Source organism: Misgurnus anguillicaudatus, chromosome 5, assembly GCF_027580225.2.
Source record: "Misgurnus anguillicaudatus chromosome 5, ASM2758022v2, whole genome shotgun sequence".
NCBI classification, from domain to species: domain Eukaryota; kingdom Metazoa; phylum Chordata; class Actinopteri; order Cypriniformes; family Cobitidae; genus Misgurnus; species Misgurnus anguillicaudatus.
Window position 1 is genome coordinate 30,071,066 of NC_073341.2, and position 22,124 is coordinate 30,093,189.

The 22,124-nt window shown below is 36.4% G+C and overlaps 2 protein-coding genes across 4 annotated transcripts; one reads left to right on the forward strand and one right to left on the reverse strand.

Annotated features, from left to right (window-relative positions):
• Nucleotides 1-463: 463 nt before the first annotated feature.
• On the forward strand, nt 464-11,002 carry stap2b (signal transducing adaptor family member 2b). Of its 2 annotated transcripts, none has more exons than XM_073867959.1 (14): nt 464-793; nt 1,955-2,028; nt 2,237-2,356; nt 2,536-2,592; nt 4,745-4,887; nt 4,978-5,109; nt 5,383-5,455; nt 5,978-6,080; nt 6,862-6,957; nt 7,088-7,147; nt 7,243-7,308; nt 8,696-8,743; nt 9,497-9,613; nt 9,695-11,002. In XM_073867959.1, exons 1-14 carry the CDS (start codon nt 700-702, stop codon nt 9,772-9,774), a joined length of 1,263 nt encoding a protein of 420 aa, XP_073724060.1. In that variant the 5' UTR covers nt 464-699; the 3' UTR covers nt 9,775-11,002. The 2 variants fall into 2 exon arrangements, with proteins under 2 accessions (XP_073724060.1, XP_073724061.1); XM_073867960.1 differs by having other exon boundaries at nt 466-793; nt 5,386-5,455.
• fsd1 (fibronectin type III and SPRY domain containing 1) lies at nt 10,348-21,769 on the reverse strand. Of its 2 annotated transcripts, none has more exons than XM_055167850.2 (13): nt 21,609-21,769; nt 20,576-20,671; nt 20,252-20,383; nt 17,261-17,362; nt 16,852-16,874; nt 16,411-16,532; nt 15,860-16,069; nt 15,669-15,767; nt 13,899-14,058; nt 12,722-12,804; nt 11,695-11,946; nt 11,456-11,492; nt 10,348-11,308 (listed from the first exon to the last, which is right to left on the reverse strand). In XM_055167850.2, exons 1-13 carry the CDS (start codon nt 21,621-21,623, stop codon nt 11,251-11,253), a joined length of 1,389 nt encoding a protein of 462 aa, XP_055023825.1. In that variant the 5' UTR covers nt 21,624-21,769; the 3' UTR covers nt 10,348-11,250. The 2 variants fall into 2 exon arrangements, with proteins under 2 accessions (XP_055023825.1, XP_055023824.1); XM_055167849.2 differs by having other exon boundaries at nt 11,456-11,544; nt 21,609-21,766.
• Between the last annotated feature and the right edge of the window lie 355 nt (nt 21,770-22,124).

Here is a 22,124-nt window from a genome sequence, read left to right on the forward strand (position 1 = left end):
ATCGACTGTCACTGAATGGAAACCGGTAAAACTCAAATGTTTAACTCTAGGGGAGCTGAAAAATTATATATAAAAAAAAAAGTGAAACGTTCCTTTAAGTTCAAAGAACGTCTGCATATGGACTAAACCTAATTTCTCTTTGAAAAATCATGTAAAATTTAACGTAATGCTGCTTTGAAACAATTAAACAATTGTGAAAAGCGCTATATTACATAAAACTGAATTGAAACTGAACTTCATTGTTTAATAAGACAACTTTTCGTATGTTTTTGAAAACGTTTGTGTGCTATTTTAAACCCGGGTATTTCCTTGTGACTGCGTGTAGTTTGTGTCAAAGTATGTTTGTTTGTGTCAGTTAGTTTAACATTGTGGGCGGGTCTGTTGTGCTCTCTGGTAGTGCTGCTCGTAAGGTAGGTGGATAAGAGGGGGCGTGTCCAGCATTACACGACCCTGTCTGCTTTTAACAGACAACAGTTTCACAACACTTAGCATAATTACTGTACTTCGTTCGCCGGGTTTGAATGTCTCTAGCTTTTATATGTAGCCTTAGCAGCGCATATATACTAACATGTAATTGATCATAAAGTAATACAGATTAAAACAGTTTAGGTATCTTCATTTAAAACATTGTAAGAAATTACTTTAAATACTGTTAAAGCTACTTTTGTCACTACTGGGAATACATTTTGTAGCCTACTGATGGCAACACCAAGGCGCCCTGCTGGGAGGGCTAGATGTCAACTGCCAGCATGTTACCACGAAGGGTTTCTGGAAAAGAAGTCTTCACAAGATAAGATGAGTCATATGTGAAGGGAAGCGCGTAGTTTTGTTTTCTTTTACGATCATGCATCCTCATTTTTAAAAAAAAAATCATGCATCCTCATCTTGCGTAAAACGCATTGAGACATTTTGGGGAGCGTTAGCCTATTACGTTAGTTTTAGTACTTCTCTCTATGTATAAATCTTAACTATGATTTTCTATTATTTACATTTGCTTTGATTGTTTGTCAATGTCAACAGGGCATATGTGTATATGTAAGTGCATATAAAATGCATGTATTTTTTTTATTGAAATAACATTTTTATATGAAATAACTTGTTCTGAAATAGTTTGCATGAAATTATGTATCCTATATTCCAGCTGCTGAATTATTAAAAGCTTATAATGTCTCATTAGGGCCCGAGCGGTGCGATGACCATATTGTTCTTCAAGGAGTTATTATTATCGGTTATCATTTACTTTGTCGCACCCTATTGTTACTGTAAATTGAAATCACTTCCTCTAAGGTTGTAAATGGCATTCCTTTCAACATGTCACAAGGTACACAAATCATTTGGATCCCGGGGCTAATATTTAACGTACAATGTAAGTGCCGAGAAATAAGATTTCCGTGCCGGTCAAAATTGTGTGTGACGTATGCAAGTGCCTGTGGTAATGTCAATCAAAACCATGTCATCTACAGTAAAACAGGTCTTGTGGGTTCCTAAAATGCATTTGCATTTAGTAGAAATTATTTTTAGACGCTTTTCTTTTATTTTACATATTAAGTCTTAAGTTCTGTTAGAGTACAACATTGAAAAGCGTTGGATTTTTTGTTATATTAGGCTTACCGCCTTTATATTTTGGATATATAAAAAAAAATACCAATGGCCTTAAATCTTAAAATATTGACCAGGTGAATAATACTTTGTATGCTAACTAAAGTTGGATTCTAATATGAAAGCATAGAGTATGCAGTACAGAACAGTATTTTCCTCTTTAAGTGTACGTGACTTCAAGTAAGAAATCTTTCATTGTTTTGCTACATTCCTTTCATACCTTACAAACCTGTTCAGGTTTTCCAACATTACGACATGTTTTAAAAATATGCTTTGTCAACAATGTCAGACACGCGCATGTGGTGTCTATCATTATTTTGGTCTTAATTTGCTTTATCTTTTTTTTTTTTTGCACAGATGGGTCGTAAATTGTGGACCTCTTTATGTGGCAATTCACTATTTTTCTTCAATAACACCAAAGACAATGCCGTAAGTGCATATTTCTAGACTGGTTTGTTAAAGATATAATTCAGTGTGTGTCTGTTTGCAATGTATGTGGACGTAAAGGTCTAAATGCTGTTTTTTCATTTACATACATGTTTATGGTATACAAGATAATATACAATTACCAACACATAACAGATCTGTTTTATAGATAAATTGATTGTATGTTGCTTGTGTATGTGTGTGAAAACAGTATATAGACAAGCTGGATGTGTCTGATCTCATCTCAGTATCTGATGACTACTGTCGTGACCGAAACCTCGGTGCAGCTCGATTCACCCTGCACATGAAAAATGAAGAGATCGTAATGATTGTAAGTCTTCTATTGACCTCTCATCATCTGTTGGATGAAGTACATTAAAGACAATACAATAATGATCTTGTCTTGCTGTTGCAGAAAAATATATACTGTAATAACCTATAGGTTGCACCATGAACTGTATGCAGTGTAAAACTAAAGGACTTATCTTTTCCTTTATTTGCTGTTTTTAGGCTCCTACTCTTGAGGCCCGAGAGCTTTGGAAAGGTTATTTACTATCAGTTGCTAAGGTTAGTTATGAATTGTCCTACATAATGTTTAAAATACAGTATGACAAACTCATCATTCACTGTTTACCAGGTAAACCATTACCAAAGGTTAATAGAAAGGTGTTATAATAAAAGTACACTATTGTGGGAATATTTCCTCATACTGTATGTATTCACACGTCTTACACCAGTCTAATCTGGTTGAATTAATGCTTTACACTGATAACATTTATCAGTGTTTGGATAAAGGTAGCCATTTAACCATCATAAGATGGTTTTATTGTACTATAATAAAATCTAAATGTGGGTGAGAATTTCTGTAAGTAAGATTTATGTGTGGTTAACCCAGTAGTACTTCATAATTTGCATTCGTAAAGTGATTGACATATCATTATTTTTAATTGCTGCCTATTACACTCTCAGGAATTAAATTTACAAAAGCTGTAACCAGGGCGGTATCCTTTAAAAAGATCCTACAACACAATGAACCATTTAGATGTACATACATTTGGCACCAATATTTACCCCTGAGGCTTTAATATGCAGTCTTTAGGTACAAAGGTTTACTTTTTAAAAGGTACCACCCTTTTGCGGGTTTAAGTGCTCTTTTAAAAGCTTACAGAAGTTTGAAGTTAATTTAAACTACAGTAAGTAAATGATGGGGGAACGTTGGGGAATGTTGCAAACCAGATTTAAACAAACATTGCTGGCATGAACCAGTGGCGACGGCAGAAATTTTAAATTAAGTGGACCTCAACAAAATATATAATTTTCCAAAACAGTAGTGGTAATGGATTGAATAATTTTCAGATCAGCAAAATAAGGAAATAAGGAAAATAAAATAAGAACAAATCAAGAAATTATAAACATATAAAAAAAGAAAAAAGTTACAAATAAATATAATATATAGTTAAAGGTGCAGTGTGTGACTTTTAGAAGGATCTAAAGACAGAAATGCAATATCATATACATAACTATATTATCAGTGGTGTATAAAGACCTTACATAATGAAATGTGTTTATTACCTTAGAATGAGCAATTTTTATCTACATACACTGCGGGTCCCCTTACATGGAAGTCGCCATTTTGTGCCGCCATGTTTCTACAGTAGCCCTAAACGGACAAACTGCTGTACAGAGCGTGTTTTATCACTACTGTACAACAACATGTTTGTCCTTTGGTGGCTACGGTAGCTTCTCTATGCGTTTCGGTGAATGGTGGACTGAGCCGTTGGTTGCAATTGATTTCAATCTCACTGCTAGATGCCGCTAAAATTTACACACTGCATCTTTAAAAATGTTTAATCTTTTTAATGCTACAGAAGTGATTTTTCTTATGTCTTCTGTTGTTTGACTGACATATGACACAAACATAAGCAGATTTTTTGAGGGTACTGCCACTTTACGTTACAATAAGTTACATTACTAATATGCTATTTTCCCTGCAATTACCAATTGTGACAAGCGCTATATAAATAAAATTGAATTGAACTTTAAGACGGAATAAGCACGGCTTCATATGCTCATACAAATAAAAACACACTTTCTAGACGTTCACTTTAAGACATAACTGACTGTTTTATGAGAATATTTGCCAAGACTGTGGTATTTTGTGATAATTTTGTGTGTATGTGTCTTGTCAAGCGCATAGAGATTCTGTGTTTGTGTGCTTTTTTTTAAATGCACATTTTTTTTAAATCCACGTGCATCTGCGTCGTTGTCTGTATGCACAGAAAACAGCTCATTTTAACATCTTCTTTCTCACAAACTGTTTAAAATGCCTTAAATGTTAACATGCAAATGATAAACTTTCTACATAGTTATTTTTTTCTGAATGATGCATATCTGAGTGATCATTATTATCATTAAGAGGTTATTATAATTTATGCATAATTTATATTTAATTGGCTTTCCACAAAAATAGTTTGTGTCTCTTCTGACTGGGTGGGCCAGCCGTCAATCTGAGTGGGCCAGTGTCACCCTTAATGTGTATACAGCTTAATGTGTCACATGTACACAGTACCAGGCTATGCCAGCTCAGGGCATTAGCCCATGACCACTCTATAGCCCAGACAAGAGACATAAGAAACCCCAGGAGGAATTTTTAATCCGTTTAGTTCTTTTGAGTCCAGATAAACCCAGACTAATCATTCACACTGTTTCTGTTCTTTAGCTGACAGTGCCCAGCTCTCTGAACCTTCTTCCTGGTCAGATTCATATTATGAAAGAAATAATTGAGAAAGAGAAAAAGAGGCAGCGATCTAATTCATCACCCGAATCGAACATTTATGTATCTGTAATCTCAGACATGCCCGCGTAAGTTGAGCTCACTCTATATAAATCATAAACGGCACTACATTTAATGTTCTAATGTTTAATACATCAAAATGATCATGTTTGTTCCAGATGTTTCTATAAAGTTTCTCGTGTGGAAGCTGAACTCAGACTGGAACAGTACCCTGAATATGGTAATCTACTTCTGAGACCCCGCCAAGATGGAGCATCTTTTGCCATAACCACCCGTGAAGATGTCAACGGGTAAAACACATTCTGCTCTATGTAAAGTGACTCTATGTTGGGTCACTTTATTTATTATGACTCAACTTGTATACTTAAATGTTCTGATTTCTTTCTATTTAGCCCACTTAGAAATCCCCTTACGGATAAAAATGCTGATGTGTCAAATACTTATTTTCCCCGCAGTATCTGCATGTGAGCCATATGTAGTCTGCATATTTTGGGAAATGTATTGTTTTTATATAAAATAAATAACTTTATGGCACTTGTAGTAACGCTTTCTTTTGCACCCAGCAGATCAATATTCAAACATTATCGTGTGACTCGCAGGCAAGACGGAGGATTCTACATAGATATCGAGACTCCTGTAAGTATCTGGATTTCATACTACTATACGTTTTTGTTATACATCCCCTTAAGACTTACAACAATACACCCAATAAAAGCTTGCCCAGGATCATCACATATAGTCCGAGCTCTTGCCTAAGGTATTTTCATGCATAGTCTCCATGCTTGCTTGCTGTGTAAGCAGACGGGAAGCACTGATAAGAAAATCTTATCTTGGTCATCAGTTTGCGGTAAATAGGTGGATCTAATCACAAGAGTTACACATTAAACCTTTCTCAGAAATCATAACAGAGCTTTAGATGCGGCACTTTTATCTGCCACATCTTCTCTTTCTGTTTGATCTGAAGTTATTAGGGGCATCCGAATGGTGTCCTTGCAAAACTCCTAAGAACATGGGTTTTGAGGCCACCACCAGTGTTAACCTAATCTTAACTAAGTAGCAAGGGCAAGAAGCAAACATCATTCCTAGCTTATCACAATCAAATAACTCGCTGGTAACCGGTATTTGCACTTATGTTTTGTAAAATGTTTACCAACACAGATCTCCTGTAACACTTTACATGATGTTGTTAACTGCATGGTGGAGAAGACCAACAGTGTTTTGAAACCTTTCGTGATGGAGGAATACTATGAAGACACTATCAGTAAGATACAAGTTTAATAGGTTTTTGTAAACGAAAGCTTATGGTAAATAACAAACATAGATACGCTGAATGCTTTAGCTTTGATACCAAGTACTGTACATTGCAAAAATGTTTCATTCAAGTGATTTTTTTAAGGTAAGTTGTTGCAATCAATTTATTTAAGCTATACAAAAGTTTTTTATTTTACTATTTTTTTTTTTGTTTAAATGTAGCTTAAATAAATTGATAAAGACAACTGAAAAGAAATACAGTTTTGGGGTTCATTTTTAAGTCTTTGCTTATTAAAAAAACTCAAGGAAATTCAATTTTTATAAGTTGTAAGTCAAACCCCCTTCGAGATAACAAAACAGATCATGCAAAAATACACCATCAAAATTGAACATGAGTTTGTCGTAAACATGTCAAAATACACAAGGAAGTATAATTACAATGTAAAACATATCCATATCACTGAAAACAATCACAATACATCAGATTAGTTTACAGGTTAAAGGTGTAGCTGGGGAAAGAGGCGGGCGTTTAATTTAGCCAAGTCGTCATGTGAATGGAGTCTGAATAATTGGGGATTTAAAAGTGAATGCTATAATATGCGCCAAAACTAGATTTAGCGGTTTCTGGCAGACCATTGTCAACTGAGACCAGTTTGACTAACATGCCAGAACGGACTCGATTTTTGTGGTTTTTATTTTCCCAATCTTGAAGTTGTGTGCTGCCAAAAACCCAGCACAGCATGACTATAGCTTTGAGGATCTCTAATGTGCTTCCTCATTATTTCTATTAGCATTTGTTGAAACCAATGAGGAGAATGGTGAGCTAACTTTCCAAGAAGCCATCAATGTCCCTTCGCATTCTCCACCAGCACCACCCCCCAAACCAGGTAATACATCTTAAGCATCACACACAATCAATCTGTCCTTTTTTAGGTATTGTTGCTGAATTAATCGATTAGCTTGTGTATCTTAAATGCAGTGAACAAGATGTATTGTAACTGTATTTTGCTTATTTAGGCAAAAGGAATCACAAAGCTTATTCAGATACATCTTCAAACATCTATGTCAATGAGCAAGGTAAATATCAAATTTAAGAGTTTTTTAAGCACTTTAAGAGTTGACGGTTCTCGATTTCTTTAACTGATAGACTTTTGTCGTGCATTCTTATGCAGATGATAGCGAGATCGATGAGGTGGATGATTTTTGTCCTGGACCCCCTGTAACACCACGTGTACCAGGTAAATATCTTATAGAGTTTATACTTTGGCCCAGATTTACTTTTTGAAATGTTCAAGTGTAACTTACCGACATTTCTGTGTATTTACAGGAGTTGTAGACAGCAGATATTTGGTTCTTAGTTAACATGTAAAGGGGACATATCATGAAAATCGGACTTTTTCCATGTTTAAGTGCTATAATTGGGTCCCAAGTGCTTCTATTAACCTCGAAAATATAAAAAAACACAATCCAGGAACTTAGTTTTGGTAACCAGCTCATTTGCATGTTAAAGGACACACCCAAAACGACACATTTTTGTTAAAGCTCACGTAACACACGCTGTTTCTGATGTTAATCTGGAGTACCTATAGAGTAGTATGACATCCTTTATATCTCTGAAGAGTCTTTAGTTTAATCAGATTTATTAAAGAAAGATTAGCTTTACCGAATCTTTCCGATAACGTACGAAAAAATTAAGAAGGAGGAGTTATACCGCGGGAGGAGCGAGTACGAGTCATGCAACACTATACAACACTGTTTTAACTGATTCACTACATGTTCGTGTCATTTATATAATATGCACGCGACTATTTCCAACATAAGACAGAAGTCTTACTTACCGCGTGCAACTCGTCATGACCTGGTTGGGAAAATCCACCGCATCAAACGCCGCTGCTACCCCGGATAATAAACTATATCCATTGTTTTCATAAGGCTGGATGTCTTCTCCTTACATCCAAAAACACACTTCTTCTTTCGTGCCATTGTTGACTTTTGAAATTAAACAAAGCTGAGTGGCGTGATAAGCTGTTAGCAAGCTCTAGCGTCTACTGCTGATTGACGGGTGGGCGGGGTTTTCCGGGGGAAGTTTTCCGGTGGAAGCCCATATAAAGAAGTGATACGTATCAAAAACCCCTGAAACGTCAGTTAGAACTGTAATCGAAAAAAACTTGCCGAAACTTGTACGAACCCTGGCGAAGTGCATTCGGCACAGAATGTAACACGTCCACATAGTCTGTAACACGTCCAACTGCTGTTTTGACACTTTGCCTACGTTTAGCATGAGGAAACAACTCTATAACTGTGTTAATAAGCCATTAAACCACCCCTTTAACACCTACAAAGTGGCAATTTTAACATGTTATAATAAATTATCTATATGGTATTTTGAGCTAAAACTTCACATGTACTCTGGGGACACCAAAGATTTATTTGACATCTTAAAAAGTCTTGTGAAATGTCCCCTTAAAAGAAAACATTATTTGTATATAGTGTGATATGAAATTTAAACTCTTTTCATTTCAAACATTTACTGAAAACGGTTAAAGTGACTAAAAGGTTGAAAAATATTTTTTATTGCATTTTTTAATAATTTACAGGATAATTTTTAGCATTATTTTTCCACAGCCCGACTGCCACATCAGAATTCTCTTCCGGTCCTAAACCCTAACTCAGGTGAGTTCACCAACTTCATATTTTATGAAATTTTTAATAAATTTGACACTGGACCACAAAACCAGTCATAAGTAGCATGGGTATATTTGTAGCAATACATTGTATGGGTCAAAATTATTGATTTTATATGCCAAAAATCTATAGGATATCAAGTAAAGATCATGTTCCATTAAGATATTTTGAAAATTTCCTACCATAAATATATATACAAAAAGTATTTATCATTTGTAACATGTGTTGCTAAGGACTTCACGTGGACAAATTTAAAGGCGAATTTCTCTTTTAAGATTCCAGATTTTCAAATCTGGGCAAATATTGTCAACTGCTAACTAAATGCATACATTAATGTAAAGCTTATTTATTCAGCCATCAGATATAAATTTACTTTTAATGTTGTTTAAATCTCAATAAAAAACAGTTTTGTGCTCCAGGGTCACAAATATCCAGTTGTTTTGTGTGGTTTGCAATCATAGTTTAGTTTAGTTTATTTATAAAGCACACAATTACAGCTTAGTGCTGCCCAAGGTGCTGTACAGAGCAGTCTTAAAATAAATCATAAATACAATTTTAAAAGAAAATTGTTAAGGCTTTATGCTTTTTCTCAGAGCATTGCCGGTTTGCATTACTTTCATTATATTTTCCTTTACTTCTTTATATCAGTAAGTAATGTTTATATGTCACTGACCTTGAATGTAAATAGGCTGCTGGTTCATATGCCCTGGTCTAAAATTGCTACTTTCTATTTTGATGCAGCTTGCATAAGAAAAGCTTTAAAACCCCCTGGGTACCCTAACCATGTGCCACGAAGCCAAAGTTTATCAGACTTGACTGAGAACTTTGAGAGTTCTCAAAATCGGCAAAAACCTGCAGGCAAGCCTTTATTTTTGGTGCCACAGTATGTCGCAATGTTTTCGATAATATAAATAACTTGCTTTTGTTTACCCCTTTTAGGTATTACAAAGGAGCTTGAGCTGTTATTTCGGAGAAGAGCAATGCGAAATGATTCTCAAACTGATGAACAATCACTATAAGAGTCATATTGGGGAACCTTGGTGTTAGGATCTTACATCTACACCAACAGAAGCGGATCAACGAACACATCAGCAGGCCCACAATGAACCTGTTTTGGCTGGACTCTGAACAGACACAATCACTGCCGTGTGTATGCATGTGCAGTACAGTAGTTACACTCGAACAAATGACAAGGTTTGCTCTTGTATCTACTTATTTTGATGTACTGATAAAGATTGATCTGTTTTAGGTCACGTGAACAGTAGAGCATATGAAGGAGTACAGTAATGAATGTATAATAATTTTACAGTAGCATTAATTCCTTAATGTCAAATAGCTGGTCTATTTCATTCTTCCCTGTCTCTCTAATACACTCATTATTTGCTTTAATGATCAAAAGTATTTTAAAGTGCTATATTATGTCAAACACTTTATTATTTTAAAAGTTGCTGGTCTTCTTTTTTTCGATTTAGAAACCTAAATGTCTTTTTGATTACCTATTACTTTTTTATAAATATAGTATATGTTTCAGAAACAATACATGATCACAGACATTATTTTCATGCTTGTTTTATGAGGATGTCACACATAAGTATGGTTGGTATTTGTTTTATTGATGTAACAGGTGGTGTAATATTACAATCTTACAAGGTTGACTTTAGTTCCGGACAGAAATATAATTAAAATGTTCAAGTGTGTCTAGCAGCATTGCGGGTTATATTAACAAGAGGACAGCAATGCAAAAACAAACAAATCAAAAAAGGCAAAAACTATGTACAAGTATTGCAGCAAGCATACAAAAAATGTGTTGTATATATGCATCAAGAACACTGAAATGCAAATGTACCTTTTTGGGTGACATGAACATGGACACACACATACACACACCACAAACATCATTGCCTGTGCACAAACAAATCATTTGTCTTGACTCAGCCTTCCTGGATGCATTGAATTATTATTATACTATGAAAGGCATTTAACTTCTCTGTGATTAAATTTAGGATTATTGTGCTACTCTTGATACTAACGTTAAGTTTAAAAAGTTTGTTTTAAAGAAGCAGTTTAGCAAAATGTAAGACATTTACTGTTTGAATATAATAATACAGTTACAGCTTGAACAACAATACCAACACGATGTCTGCTGCATTGAAATAACTGTTAATATGTGGCTTTAATCGACCAATACTGTGAATTTTTGGCTCTATGGACACATAGTTTCAATCCAATAAAGCATTGTGAAAAATACCCCTCCGTGTCTTTATTCAGGACATTGAAAGGCACACGATAAGGGAGCTAAGAGTATGAGGAAGATGGGAACGCTTCACCTCAGAGCTGTAATGAATCGCTGATGAGAGCTTCCTGTCGTTCTCCAACGCTGTGCAAACGTGTAACAGTTCTAGCGTGTGTGTATATTTGTCAGTAAAGGACTGATGAGTGGATTTATGTAAGGCTGGCATTGGAGCTGCTTGTGTTACTGTTTCTCTTCTGTCCGCTCAGCACGATGCTGGGCACCTGGAGTCCCGTCTGCACTGAGAAACTCCCATTCCACACCTATAGGGGGCGACGTAGAGCATAAACATAAGGGCTAATTTGCTATAATTCAATCCTATTATTTATACAAGGGTTTGACTGGCAGATTATTTTTTCTCTATGTGCATTAGAGCTTCCAAACTGAATTATAAAATGTGTGCATCTTACCATAAACGCTGGTATAACAGGCTGCTGGAACTTGGTTCTGAAGGTATGAAGAAGAGTTTTGTTTCTAGCATTGTAGAAAGACAATGCGCCTGTGTAAATGGTGAAGAGACACGAAACCACACCTTGAAGATTTCCTTGTATTCATTAAAGATTAAACTCTTTAAAAACATACAATCAGTGACTAACTAGTCAACTCTAATCCCTCATCTACTTTCCCGTTTGTTTATGAAGGAACTCACCCTCTTCATAGTTGCAGTGAATGCCGATGCGATCTGGAATGGGGCAGTCTAGCGTCCTGGCTTTGTTATTGTGCTTGGCTGTGAGGCTCTGCTGTAGCCAATTGTTCAGGTGGATGCACCAGGATGCATTGCTCTTTCCCAGCTGATCAAAGCGACCCAGAGATCGCAAGGCTATCCCTACTGCGAACGCTTTACTTTCTTTATCAAAGCGCACCTCCCAATAATGCTGTCCTGCGTCGATCATTGTGTCTCCTGGACAGGGAAAGAAACATTAAGTGTGTTTTGTAATTTTGAAATTAGCCCCAATTTTGGGCTAGATCTTATACAAGTCATCTTTTCAGTGGAAAAAAAAGCACACAAGTCAGAAATTTGAGTGGTACTTTAAAGGGACAGTTCACCCAAAAATGAAAATAATGTCATTAATGACTAAAGTCACGTGACTGCAGTGACGCGTATGACGTTTTATCCTCAGACATGTTTGCACATTTTTTTTTCTTACAGCGTGCGTCTTCATCAAACTGTAAACAAAGCCTGGGCGTACAAAAAAAAACCTGCTGGGGGGCACCAGATAACACGTCAGTCGCGTTGTACGTCATCAGCGTCACTGCAGTTATGTGACTTTAGTCTTGCGCTTCACAACAGACGCAGAAGAGAAGACAATGCTGAATAAAGTCGTAATTTTTTTTATTTTTGGACCAAAATGTATTTTCGATGCTTCAACACATTCTAACTGACTCACTGATGTCACATGGACTACTTTGATGATTTTACCTTTCTGGACATGGCCAGTATACAGTACATAGATTTTCAATGAAGGGTCAACAAGCTCTCGGACTAAACATAAAATATCTTAAACTGTGTTCAGAAGATGAACGGAGGTCTTACGAGTTTAGAACGACATGAGGGTGAGTCATTAATGACATTATTTTCATTTTTGGGTGAACTATCCTTTAATTGTAAATGACAGAATTTTCATTCGAGGAAAATAGTGATTGACATTAATTGTAACATGCTAATGTTGATTTACCCAAGACAGTGTAGGACTCCGCTGTGAAGCGGTCTCGACCCACTCGAGCAGTAGGAGCTCTTTTGGGTGACATCACCGCTGGCCTGAGGGACAAAACAGATTATGAGTCAGTGCAGGCATGACACGTGACTAGTTACACAAGATAGAAAAGGCTGCACTGAAATCAGAATATTAGTTAAACAAATTTGTAAAGCATGTATAAAGAGGCCATTCAGGCAGACTTTTTTTTTATCTAATATGAGAAGCAAAATCAACAGTGTATAGGTGTTATAAGATACTTTAGTACTGTGACTAGTGATAAATTGCAGAGGCCAATATTTGGATTTTTTTTTATTATTAGCATAAATCTTTTCAATCGAGCAGTAAATTTCTCTATTACTTATCACCCATTTGCATTAAGCTTTGTATAGTTAGAACCCCAGTCATGTTTTTGAATGGTCGTGCATTATTTCCTCAGTTGGCACTGAGACAGGAGAAATACAGAATTCAGTGTTGCACTTCCTTCTTTCAATGATGTAAAAATCATAATTTTGCATCATTGAAAGAAGGAAGTCCAATATCTTTGTTGAGGGCGTGAGACACAAACACCCCTTTTCTCGGTCAAATAGGCACCAAATTCTAAATGTATGCTACATTTCGGCTACAAATATGACGCACTTTCAATAAAGTTTATGTTTCTACGGGTGAAATGCTCCTTTAAATGTGTTGTTTGCAATGAAAAGACATTCAGTGTCACTAAAGGTAAAGCCAAAGTCTGACATACAATGACTTAATTATTATTCACTTTTTAACATGAAGTTATGTTGTGTCATACACAACAGCACACTGGTAAACACACTTATTCAACAGTACCGTGAGATGTCAGATCCATGTTAATAATGTCTTAATATTTAATTGTAAAAAGTACTTTAAAAGAGTATATTTATAAATGTTATGCATAACAAATGTTTATATAGTTTCACCAACTTTCTGTTTGTCTCTTATATACTGTAACTATATTTGTGTTATATCGGCCTCATATCAGCCAATCAGCTTTCTTAAAATTGGTATCTGCCAAAACAAAAACAAAACACACACACCGGTCGACAACTAACTTTTTACACATCAAAGCTGAGTCTCTTCTGATTCGAGTTATACACAGTAAGAAAGCCATAGTAAGAATAATGTCAAATCTGGCCTGGCAGGAGAATGCATGGGAGAGTTCGTTCTGTTCTTATCCTTCCGGATGTCTTGAACCGTCGTTCCGCTCTTCCCACCACTGCTGTCCCATTCCACAGTGAGATCCTCTATTTTCAAATTTTGATGGGCTGAACCTGCATCCAGTTTAAAGACGAATGCTGGAAGCAAAGAGGGAAAGATAAAGGTATTAGGTAAAGTTTAATTTTCTGGAAAAATATTTTTTCTGTGGCATAAATTATTTATCTGATCTTCTTTTGTCACCTAAGCTTATAAAATAAGTTGTGAAAATATTCCTCATGTACTTATTTTGGTGGAAAAATAAGAGGAATAAATCACCACACTGACTTATTTGATTCAATTGGAGGTAAATTTACGTAAAAAATATAGTCTGTAGGGTTCCCACAACTTGGTTAACTTCAAATTCAAGGACTTTCCAATACCCTCAAATTCAAGGAGTTAATGTGGGGACACATTTTAAGTGAGAGGAAGGTTACATTGTGTTACTTTGTAAGATACATTGTTTTAGTTTTCACGTGTCAAACACAACTATGCAAAAAAGCATTTTGATAAGGATCAAAATGTGCATATAGAAGATATAAGCATTCAAAGCTAACAGTTTGGCCGGTGCGCTAAAAAAGTCTAGAATTTTTATGACATCACACTACACAGGGAAAAATATGGATTTTTTCCCAGAAAGATTCTTGCACAAAATATATTTAAGCACTTTCAATGACCTGTATCTATTTATGTTTATTTTTAAAAACTTTCCAGCCTTGAATTATTTTCCCCAGATTCACAAACTTTTAAGGATTTCAAGGACCCGTGGGAACCCTGAGTCTGTTAGTCTCTCCTTCCTGTTTAAGTCTGACCTTTGCCTTTTAATCTGACAACCATTATAAGATTGCAGTCATTCATTACAGTATATACAGTAAGTCCAAACCAAGTTACAGATCAAATGTCAATGAAATCCAGGCTAATCATTTAATTATGTGATTAGTCATCAAGGTTTGATAATAATTGATTTCACTTTAATTTCAATCTATGACCCTACTGTGTCAATATCAAGATCATTTTTCACAGAACGTTTTTTACATTATGTGGGATGAAAACAGTAAAATCACAAAAAAGACTTTTGCTAGTCTGTTTTAAAGGGGACATATAATGAGATGTTTTTAAGATGTAAAATAAATCTTTGGTGTCCCCAGAGTGCATTTGTGAAGTTTTAGCTCAACATACCCCACAGATAATTTATTATAGCATGTTGAAATTGCCACTTTGTAGGTGCGAGCACAAATGTGCAGTTTTGGGGTGTTTCCTTTAAAATGCAAATGAGCTGATAAAACGCAAGCACTGATCACCATGATAGTGGTTTGTTAAAATTTAAACTAAATTGAGCTGTCAAGTTCTTTCTTTGCACTCAATGGCAATGCCGTGGTTGCATAATGCAGATCAAGGGGCGGTATTATTATAAAAAGATCCCCTTTTGACATCACAAGGGGAGCCAAATTTCAATGACCTATTTTTCCCACATGCTTGCAGAAAACTAGGTAGATTTTCATGTTATGTCCCCTTAATTTTATTTACTTCACTAAATTATAACTGAGAGTTTGTTTTGACTCTGTGTAGGTCTTTAACCGTCAGCTTAGAAAAGAAGACAGTGCCTAAGTGACCTTTGTAAGACTGTCTTTCCTGCGTAAAGGAAAGAAACTTTACAGCTCATTGCCTTTGCGTGTGTAAGCAGGTACGTATGTGTGCAAGCACTTCTTACCATGAGTTTCCAGAGTAACCGGTTCTGAGAATTCACCTGCCACAGCCTTATTGCACGCCTTCACTCGAAAGGTCATGTATCGTGTTTCAAAACGAAGGCCTGCAAAACCAGCCAGACATTACCCCTATCACTTTATCTAAATCTACTAAAGAAGGATTTTCCCCACACCCAAAATTAACATAAGCACTCACCTGTGAGTGTGTACTCATTTTCTTTTATACCCTCCACCACCATCCACGGGTACTCTTCTCGGGCCCGTGGAGGACCTTCGTGATTGGTTCTCCGATGTTCAAGGATGTAGTGGTCGATTTTGGAGTCGGGTTCAGGTAAGGTCCACACCACTGTGACCGTGTTATCAAACACTTGGCACTCGGCCACTTGAATCTCTGGCGTTGCAGGAACTGAAGATGAGAGGAATTTGGATCTCATACTTGATATTACATTTAACCACTTCATAAACTGGAAAATTTAATGTTTAGTGTTTTGTATATTTAAAATTTAAATATACAAAACACTAATAACTACCAAAATAAAGTCTGTTTATGGTACAACGCCGTGTATTGTTTACATGAAAATAAACAGGGAATTTAAGGAAGCCAGATTGCGTTTACATGAAATGAAAAGATTGAAAGGAAATGGGGCTTTTCTCATCCTGACATCAAGACTAAAAAAGCCCTTTACATGCAAAATTTGAGCATGTTTTTCATAAAGCATTTCCTCATTAGTGCAACAGTACACTGACCTGGAAGGAATGCGATGGCCCGCAGCATGTTTCGTTCCTGAGTAAAGTCCACCATCATGTGATTCATACTGTCACTAGCCTTTGCTTTCAAGGACAGACGAAACGCTGGAGCCATAGTGACGCTACAAAAATACAGATCATCATATTCGGTCACTAACAATAAACCACCTCTCACAGACTGAGAACGGGAATATGGGAATGTCACAAGGAAATATTGCACACTATTCCCTTCATGCACACACGCACGCAAACACTCGGGATGATGCAAATTCTAAAACAGAAAATTTGGATTTTTCTAAGGAAAGAAACTAAAAATGAATAAATGATCAAAATGAATAGACTTTCTGAGGGGATGGAGATAAGTAAATGAACATGTAAAGAATCTAGAAGCTCTAATTCTGTACTAAACTCATGATCTAAGTATGAACATCTGTACAGTACCTATCCTTTATGCCTTTGGCCGCCTGCAGCAGACAAAAACAGAGGAAGGGGGAGAGAGAGAGAAAGATAGGGAGCAAGAGAGTCTCATTGAGTTTTAACAATACAACAATACATCAGTCATACCAGCACGTGTTAAGCAGAAAAAGCCAGCTGCGTCTGCCACAATTTCTCACTTTGTTAAAGAAAACAACACTGTCTGGTGTCAAAAAGTAGTAAATACGACATTAAATAAACATGCTTGAAAATTTTTTGAGGGGATAGCTACATGCAACTGTATACATAACGGTTCATTAAAAAAACTGACATTTAATAATGTATCACTAAACGTAATGAGTTGCAACACAATAAAGTTCTTTAGTTTGAATAGATGAGTCATTTAGTAAGAGTAAACATGCCAGATGGGCGGTACCTGGGTGAAGCTGTCATTCTCAGATGAGCAAAGCGTCTGATTGGCTAATTCCAGCAGCTCCTCTGAGCTTTCTAGGGCTTTGGTGCATGCGCTCAGCTGGTTCTGAAAGATGAATAACAATAATTATAGTATGAAGAATAGACAGACAGATAGATAGAAAGAAAGATATTGTGACATAACCAGCATTCTTGTATTTTGCATTCGGATGACTCATAATTTTGGCATTGAAAGCATAAACCTAATTGGCATGTGAATTGAATTCTTATTTTCATACTTGTCTGCTACATGTTCTAGCAATTTCCATGTATGCTTCAAATTATTTTGTAATATGGAGGTAAATAAACAACTGTAACAACAGAGACACATGTGCGGTTAAAGGGTTCAAAGTTGTTTAAAATCTGTATGAATTTCCTTTTCGGATGAATACAAAAGAAGATATTTTGATAAATGATGGTAAGCAAACATCTGATTGTAACCACTGACTCCCATAGTAGAAAAACTAGATTATGGAAGTATTGTGATAAATGATGAAGAAGATATTATGATGGCAGGCACACAGTTGACGGTACCCATTGAATTTCATCATATTTGTTTTTCCTACTATAGAAGTCAATGGTTACAATCAGCTGTGTGCTTACTAGGGATGTGCATGCATGTCATTTTTTCATTTCGATTAATCCATAGGTCTGAAAAAAACGAGTACTCGATTAACTGGGGGCGGGGCAAACAAAGGGGCGGGGCGTATGCATCATGGTGAAAATAAACTATTTTTATCAAAAAAACTCAAATAAAACTTAATTTTGAAGAAACTATAACAGAAAAATTAACCAGGGTTCCCACACCTTAGTTAACTTCAAATTCAATGACCTTTCAAGGACTTTTCAGGTCCAATACCCTCAAATTCATGGACTAAATGTGGGGACTCATTTCAAGTGAGAGCAAGGTTACATCGTGTTACCTTTAAGATACATTGTTACAGTTCTTTTTCGAGGGAACTCGCGCTGCGTCACTGAGGTGAAACTTTGGGCACGCCTCCAGGGATAAGTGCATCTGAATGTGTATATCAAATTCAACCAATGGTGAGGCTAAACGACAAAGACAGGGTGACGCAGGAGCCAGGAAGTATATCTCTATCTGAAATATTGCCAAAGACGGCGTAACAGGGACACAGGAAGTATGGCAAGGGAGACGCAGCATATTGTTCCCTTTTCAGGGAAAAATAGTTACATACGTAACCAGAGATGTTTTCATGTGTCAAACACAACTAACTATGCAAAAAAGCATTTTGGTATGAATCAGCATTCGCATACAGAAGATATAAGCATTTAAAGCGAACAATTTAGCACATGTGGTTAAAATGTCTAGAATTTTATGATATTATCCTACACTACACAGGGGATTTTTCCAGAAACCTTATTGCATAAAATAGATTCAAGCACTATCAATGACCTGTATCTATGTATGTATATTATTTTCAAAAACTTTTTCCCCCAGATTCACAAACTTTCAAGGATTTTAAGGACCCGTGGGAACCCCGATTAACACATACTAGATTATTAATGGATTAAATGTTTTAACAGAAACTAGCAGGAATAGTTGTGTGATAAGGTGTAACTAAAGGGTTAATAAACACAAACTGAAGCGATTTTTCTATATGCACACTCTACATAATATTAACTCTTGATACAACATAAGTGTATTAAACAACATGCATATATCTGCACAAAATGCAAGACTTAAACTAAGTTATGTACTGGACAGAGAGTTAAAACTTTCGTTGTGGATGTGCACCATAACAGTGTACTTTAAAACACGTCCAGTCAAAGCACAAGCTTCATAACATTAATAAACAGCTTTAACTCATTTGCTATCATTTTAGCGATTAGCTGTGTCGTCCTCTCACCTGTTCTCAGTCAAGATGTAATGCTCATATGGCTCTATTGTATCTCTTGACATTTGATGTTTAAATATGAGATGATATGAGAGAACTTGTGACAACGCTGTACATTTTGCACCTGACTGACTGTATTTTCGTCTTCCAGAAGAGAATCCGAAAATACTGCATCCTTTTAAAACCATAGTGCCTTAGTGATGTGAGGTGTGTTCGGCCTTACAGCGGCCAGCGCAGGGCGAATGTTTATAGGAAGCTTTTGAATCATGCATGGTACTGATGTCATATGCCGGTCTGCGCAGCTTACGTCGACGTCAAACATGCACCCAGTCTTTACTACCACAGGCGCTTGTAACGCTAACTAGATATCCAAATGCTGGCATAACTACAAAAAATAAAATAAATAAACATACAAGGTCATCGTTTTCGTGATCGATCATCGATGCCAATTTCGAGTACTCAATCAATCGATTACTCATGCCCATTCCTAATGCTTACCATCCTTTATCAAAATATCTTCTTTTGTGTTCATCAGAAAAAATTAATTCATTCAGATTTAGAACAACATGAGGATGAGAAAATGATGATTTTTGGGTGAACTATCCCTTTAATTGCTTTGCTTCAGATGTTCAGGTATACATCGTAAGAATCCTGACTGGATTACACACACACACTCCTGCACGCACGCACACAGTAATCCTTAAGGATTTCTGGTTATCCTTCTAACCAGACACATGAACACACATGAGCTCTACAGCCTCTCACTCAGATGGTCTGTATACTAATTTGACCTAATGGTTCAGTCTAGCAAACATGAAGACCTTGAGTATCTATACATGTTTTAACTTGTACGCTTTTGCTCGATTTTTGCACCCAAATGCGATCTAAGCTCCACGCTACAACTGAATGGTTACATTTTGCTTTAAAATTTCAGCTTTAAAATTGCATTGTAACTGCTTTGTATGGAAATGCTCGGCAGTAGACCCAACCCATCTAAATTCGACACCGGGTTCTCTGTTACAACCCCCTCGGAAACCCTATATGAATTAATGCTATGCTAGTTTATGCCACATTGTAGTAGACACACAAAGAGCTCTCACCTGTAGTTCATATGTGCGGCTGGCTCTTTCCTGTTTGATGCGCGTGACCATACCCTCCTTCAGTTCATCCAAAACAGCATGCAGGGAACTAAACTCCAAATCCAGATCCCCCTGCACTCGGTTTGCATTCGCCTAATAACATGACAAGAGCAAATGGCATTATTTATTGCTTAAAACTGAATTGCTTTACTGGTTTGGTGGTGTGTCTAGCCACATATATAAAGATGACAAAGTGAATCTCATTTAACAAACAGCTAAGCAGTACATTATCAATAGGAAAGTTATGTTAAATTACACCACAATAGAAAAATGTGCTTTTGATACCTCTAAGTTTTGTAGATTCTGCTTTAAACAGCAGATGAAATTTTGAATTTCTTCATTCTTCAAGGCCAATGTAGTGATGATCTTCCTCAGTGACTCCTGAAACACAACGTAATATCATTTAGATTTATGCATTTGGCAGGCGCGTTTACATAAAGCGACTTACAGTTTTTTGGGTGTCATTCTGATGATACTTTCCAAATGACGTCAGCATTTCCTGGACTATTTTGGAGTGCGAGCTTTAATTAGCACACTACAACTCGCGTGATGCACACAGGTAAATAAATGTGCACACGCGGATAATACAGTAACTCATATATTGTTAATCAGAAATATCGCTTTTTATTCACCATATCGGGCTAAATGCACGGGATTAAGTCATTGATAATGAGCCGCACAGCAGGGGCTTTATGTCCAGGGCACCTCCCTGAAGCCAGAAGGGGCGTTGGATTTCATGAGGTGCTGCGCAGATCGATCAGCATATGCCATCGAAGTATCGCGAGAATTATTTGATAAGCTCTGCTCTCGCGATACCTCGATGTCATACTTTGAACGGTCTGCACATAGCCGCATGAAGTCAAACACACGAGAGGCTCCTACAGTAACAATACAGGCCGGTTTAGGGTTACTCTGCGGCAAAATATGCCATCGGCTGTATTTGTTTTTTAAATATGACGATTACATAAATGTAATTTAGTCTCTTATGAATGATGTCTGTAATCCTTACTTAAAAATAGACTGCATTTTGCGATTCGTAGCTCTGAGAACCTGGGCGGTTTCTGGGCAATCGGACATGCTGTTGTTTATTAACTTGTACAGCTATTCACGCAAGCATTTTAAACACCGTAAACAATACCCAGGTTAAGTTATAACTTAATCAGACTTTATCTTTGAAAATGCACCTGCTCGTTAACACAATGAGCGGGGGACGATTTGAAGTGAAGCTACGAGCTAACAGTAATTCGTATTTAGTCTCTTTTGAATGCGGCATGCTCATCGGAATCGTTTTGATGATAATATATCTATAACAACTTACCCTCTGTTCGTCCATGCTGTCGACATGCAGCTCCTGTTTCAGATATTCTCAAGATATCTATCCCAGGTTGTCCTTCGCTGGCCCTTCGCACTGGTACTGATGTTGCTATGGAGTGTTGCATCTCACCCGACTCACAGAAGCTTAAGAAAGTTGCACGCATGCGCAGAGCAAGGTATGACGGGTAATGTAGTTTCTTAGTAGGTCACCCTTACATATCTGCATAATCTTTTTAATAATGAATGCACTTTTATGTCAGACGATGTTCAGTATAATATAAAGTATAAATATTACTGTTTACCTTACCAATAAATTCCAAGTATGTTCATATTCAATTCAGTTTAGTTATACACTGTTCAACATCAGTTATTTGTGGTGGAAACATGATAATTGCAAAAGTACATTTTATTTTTGATAATTAGGTTGATTTATGTAGGTCGTAAATATGTTAAAACATTTAACATAATATCACAATAAAAAAACTCATGCACAGTGTTGCATGCATATCAGAACAAGAGC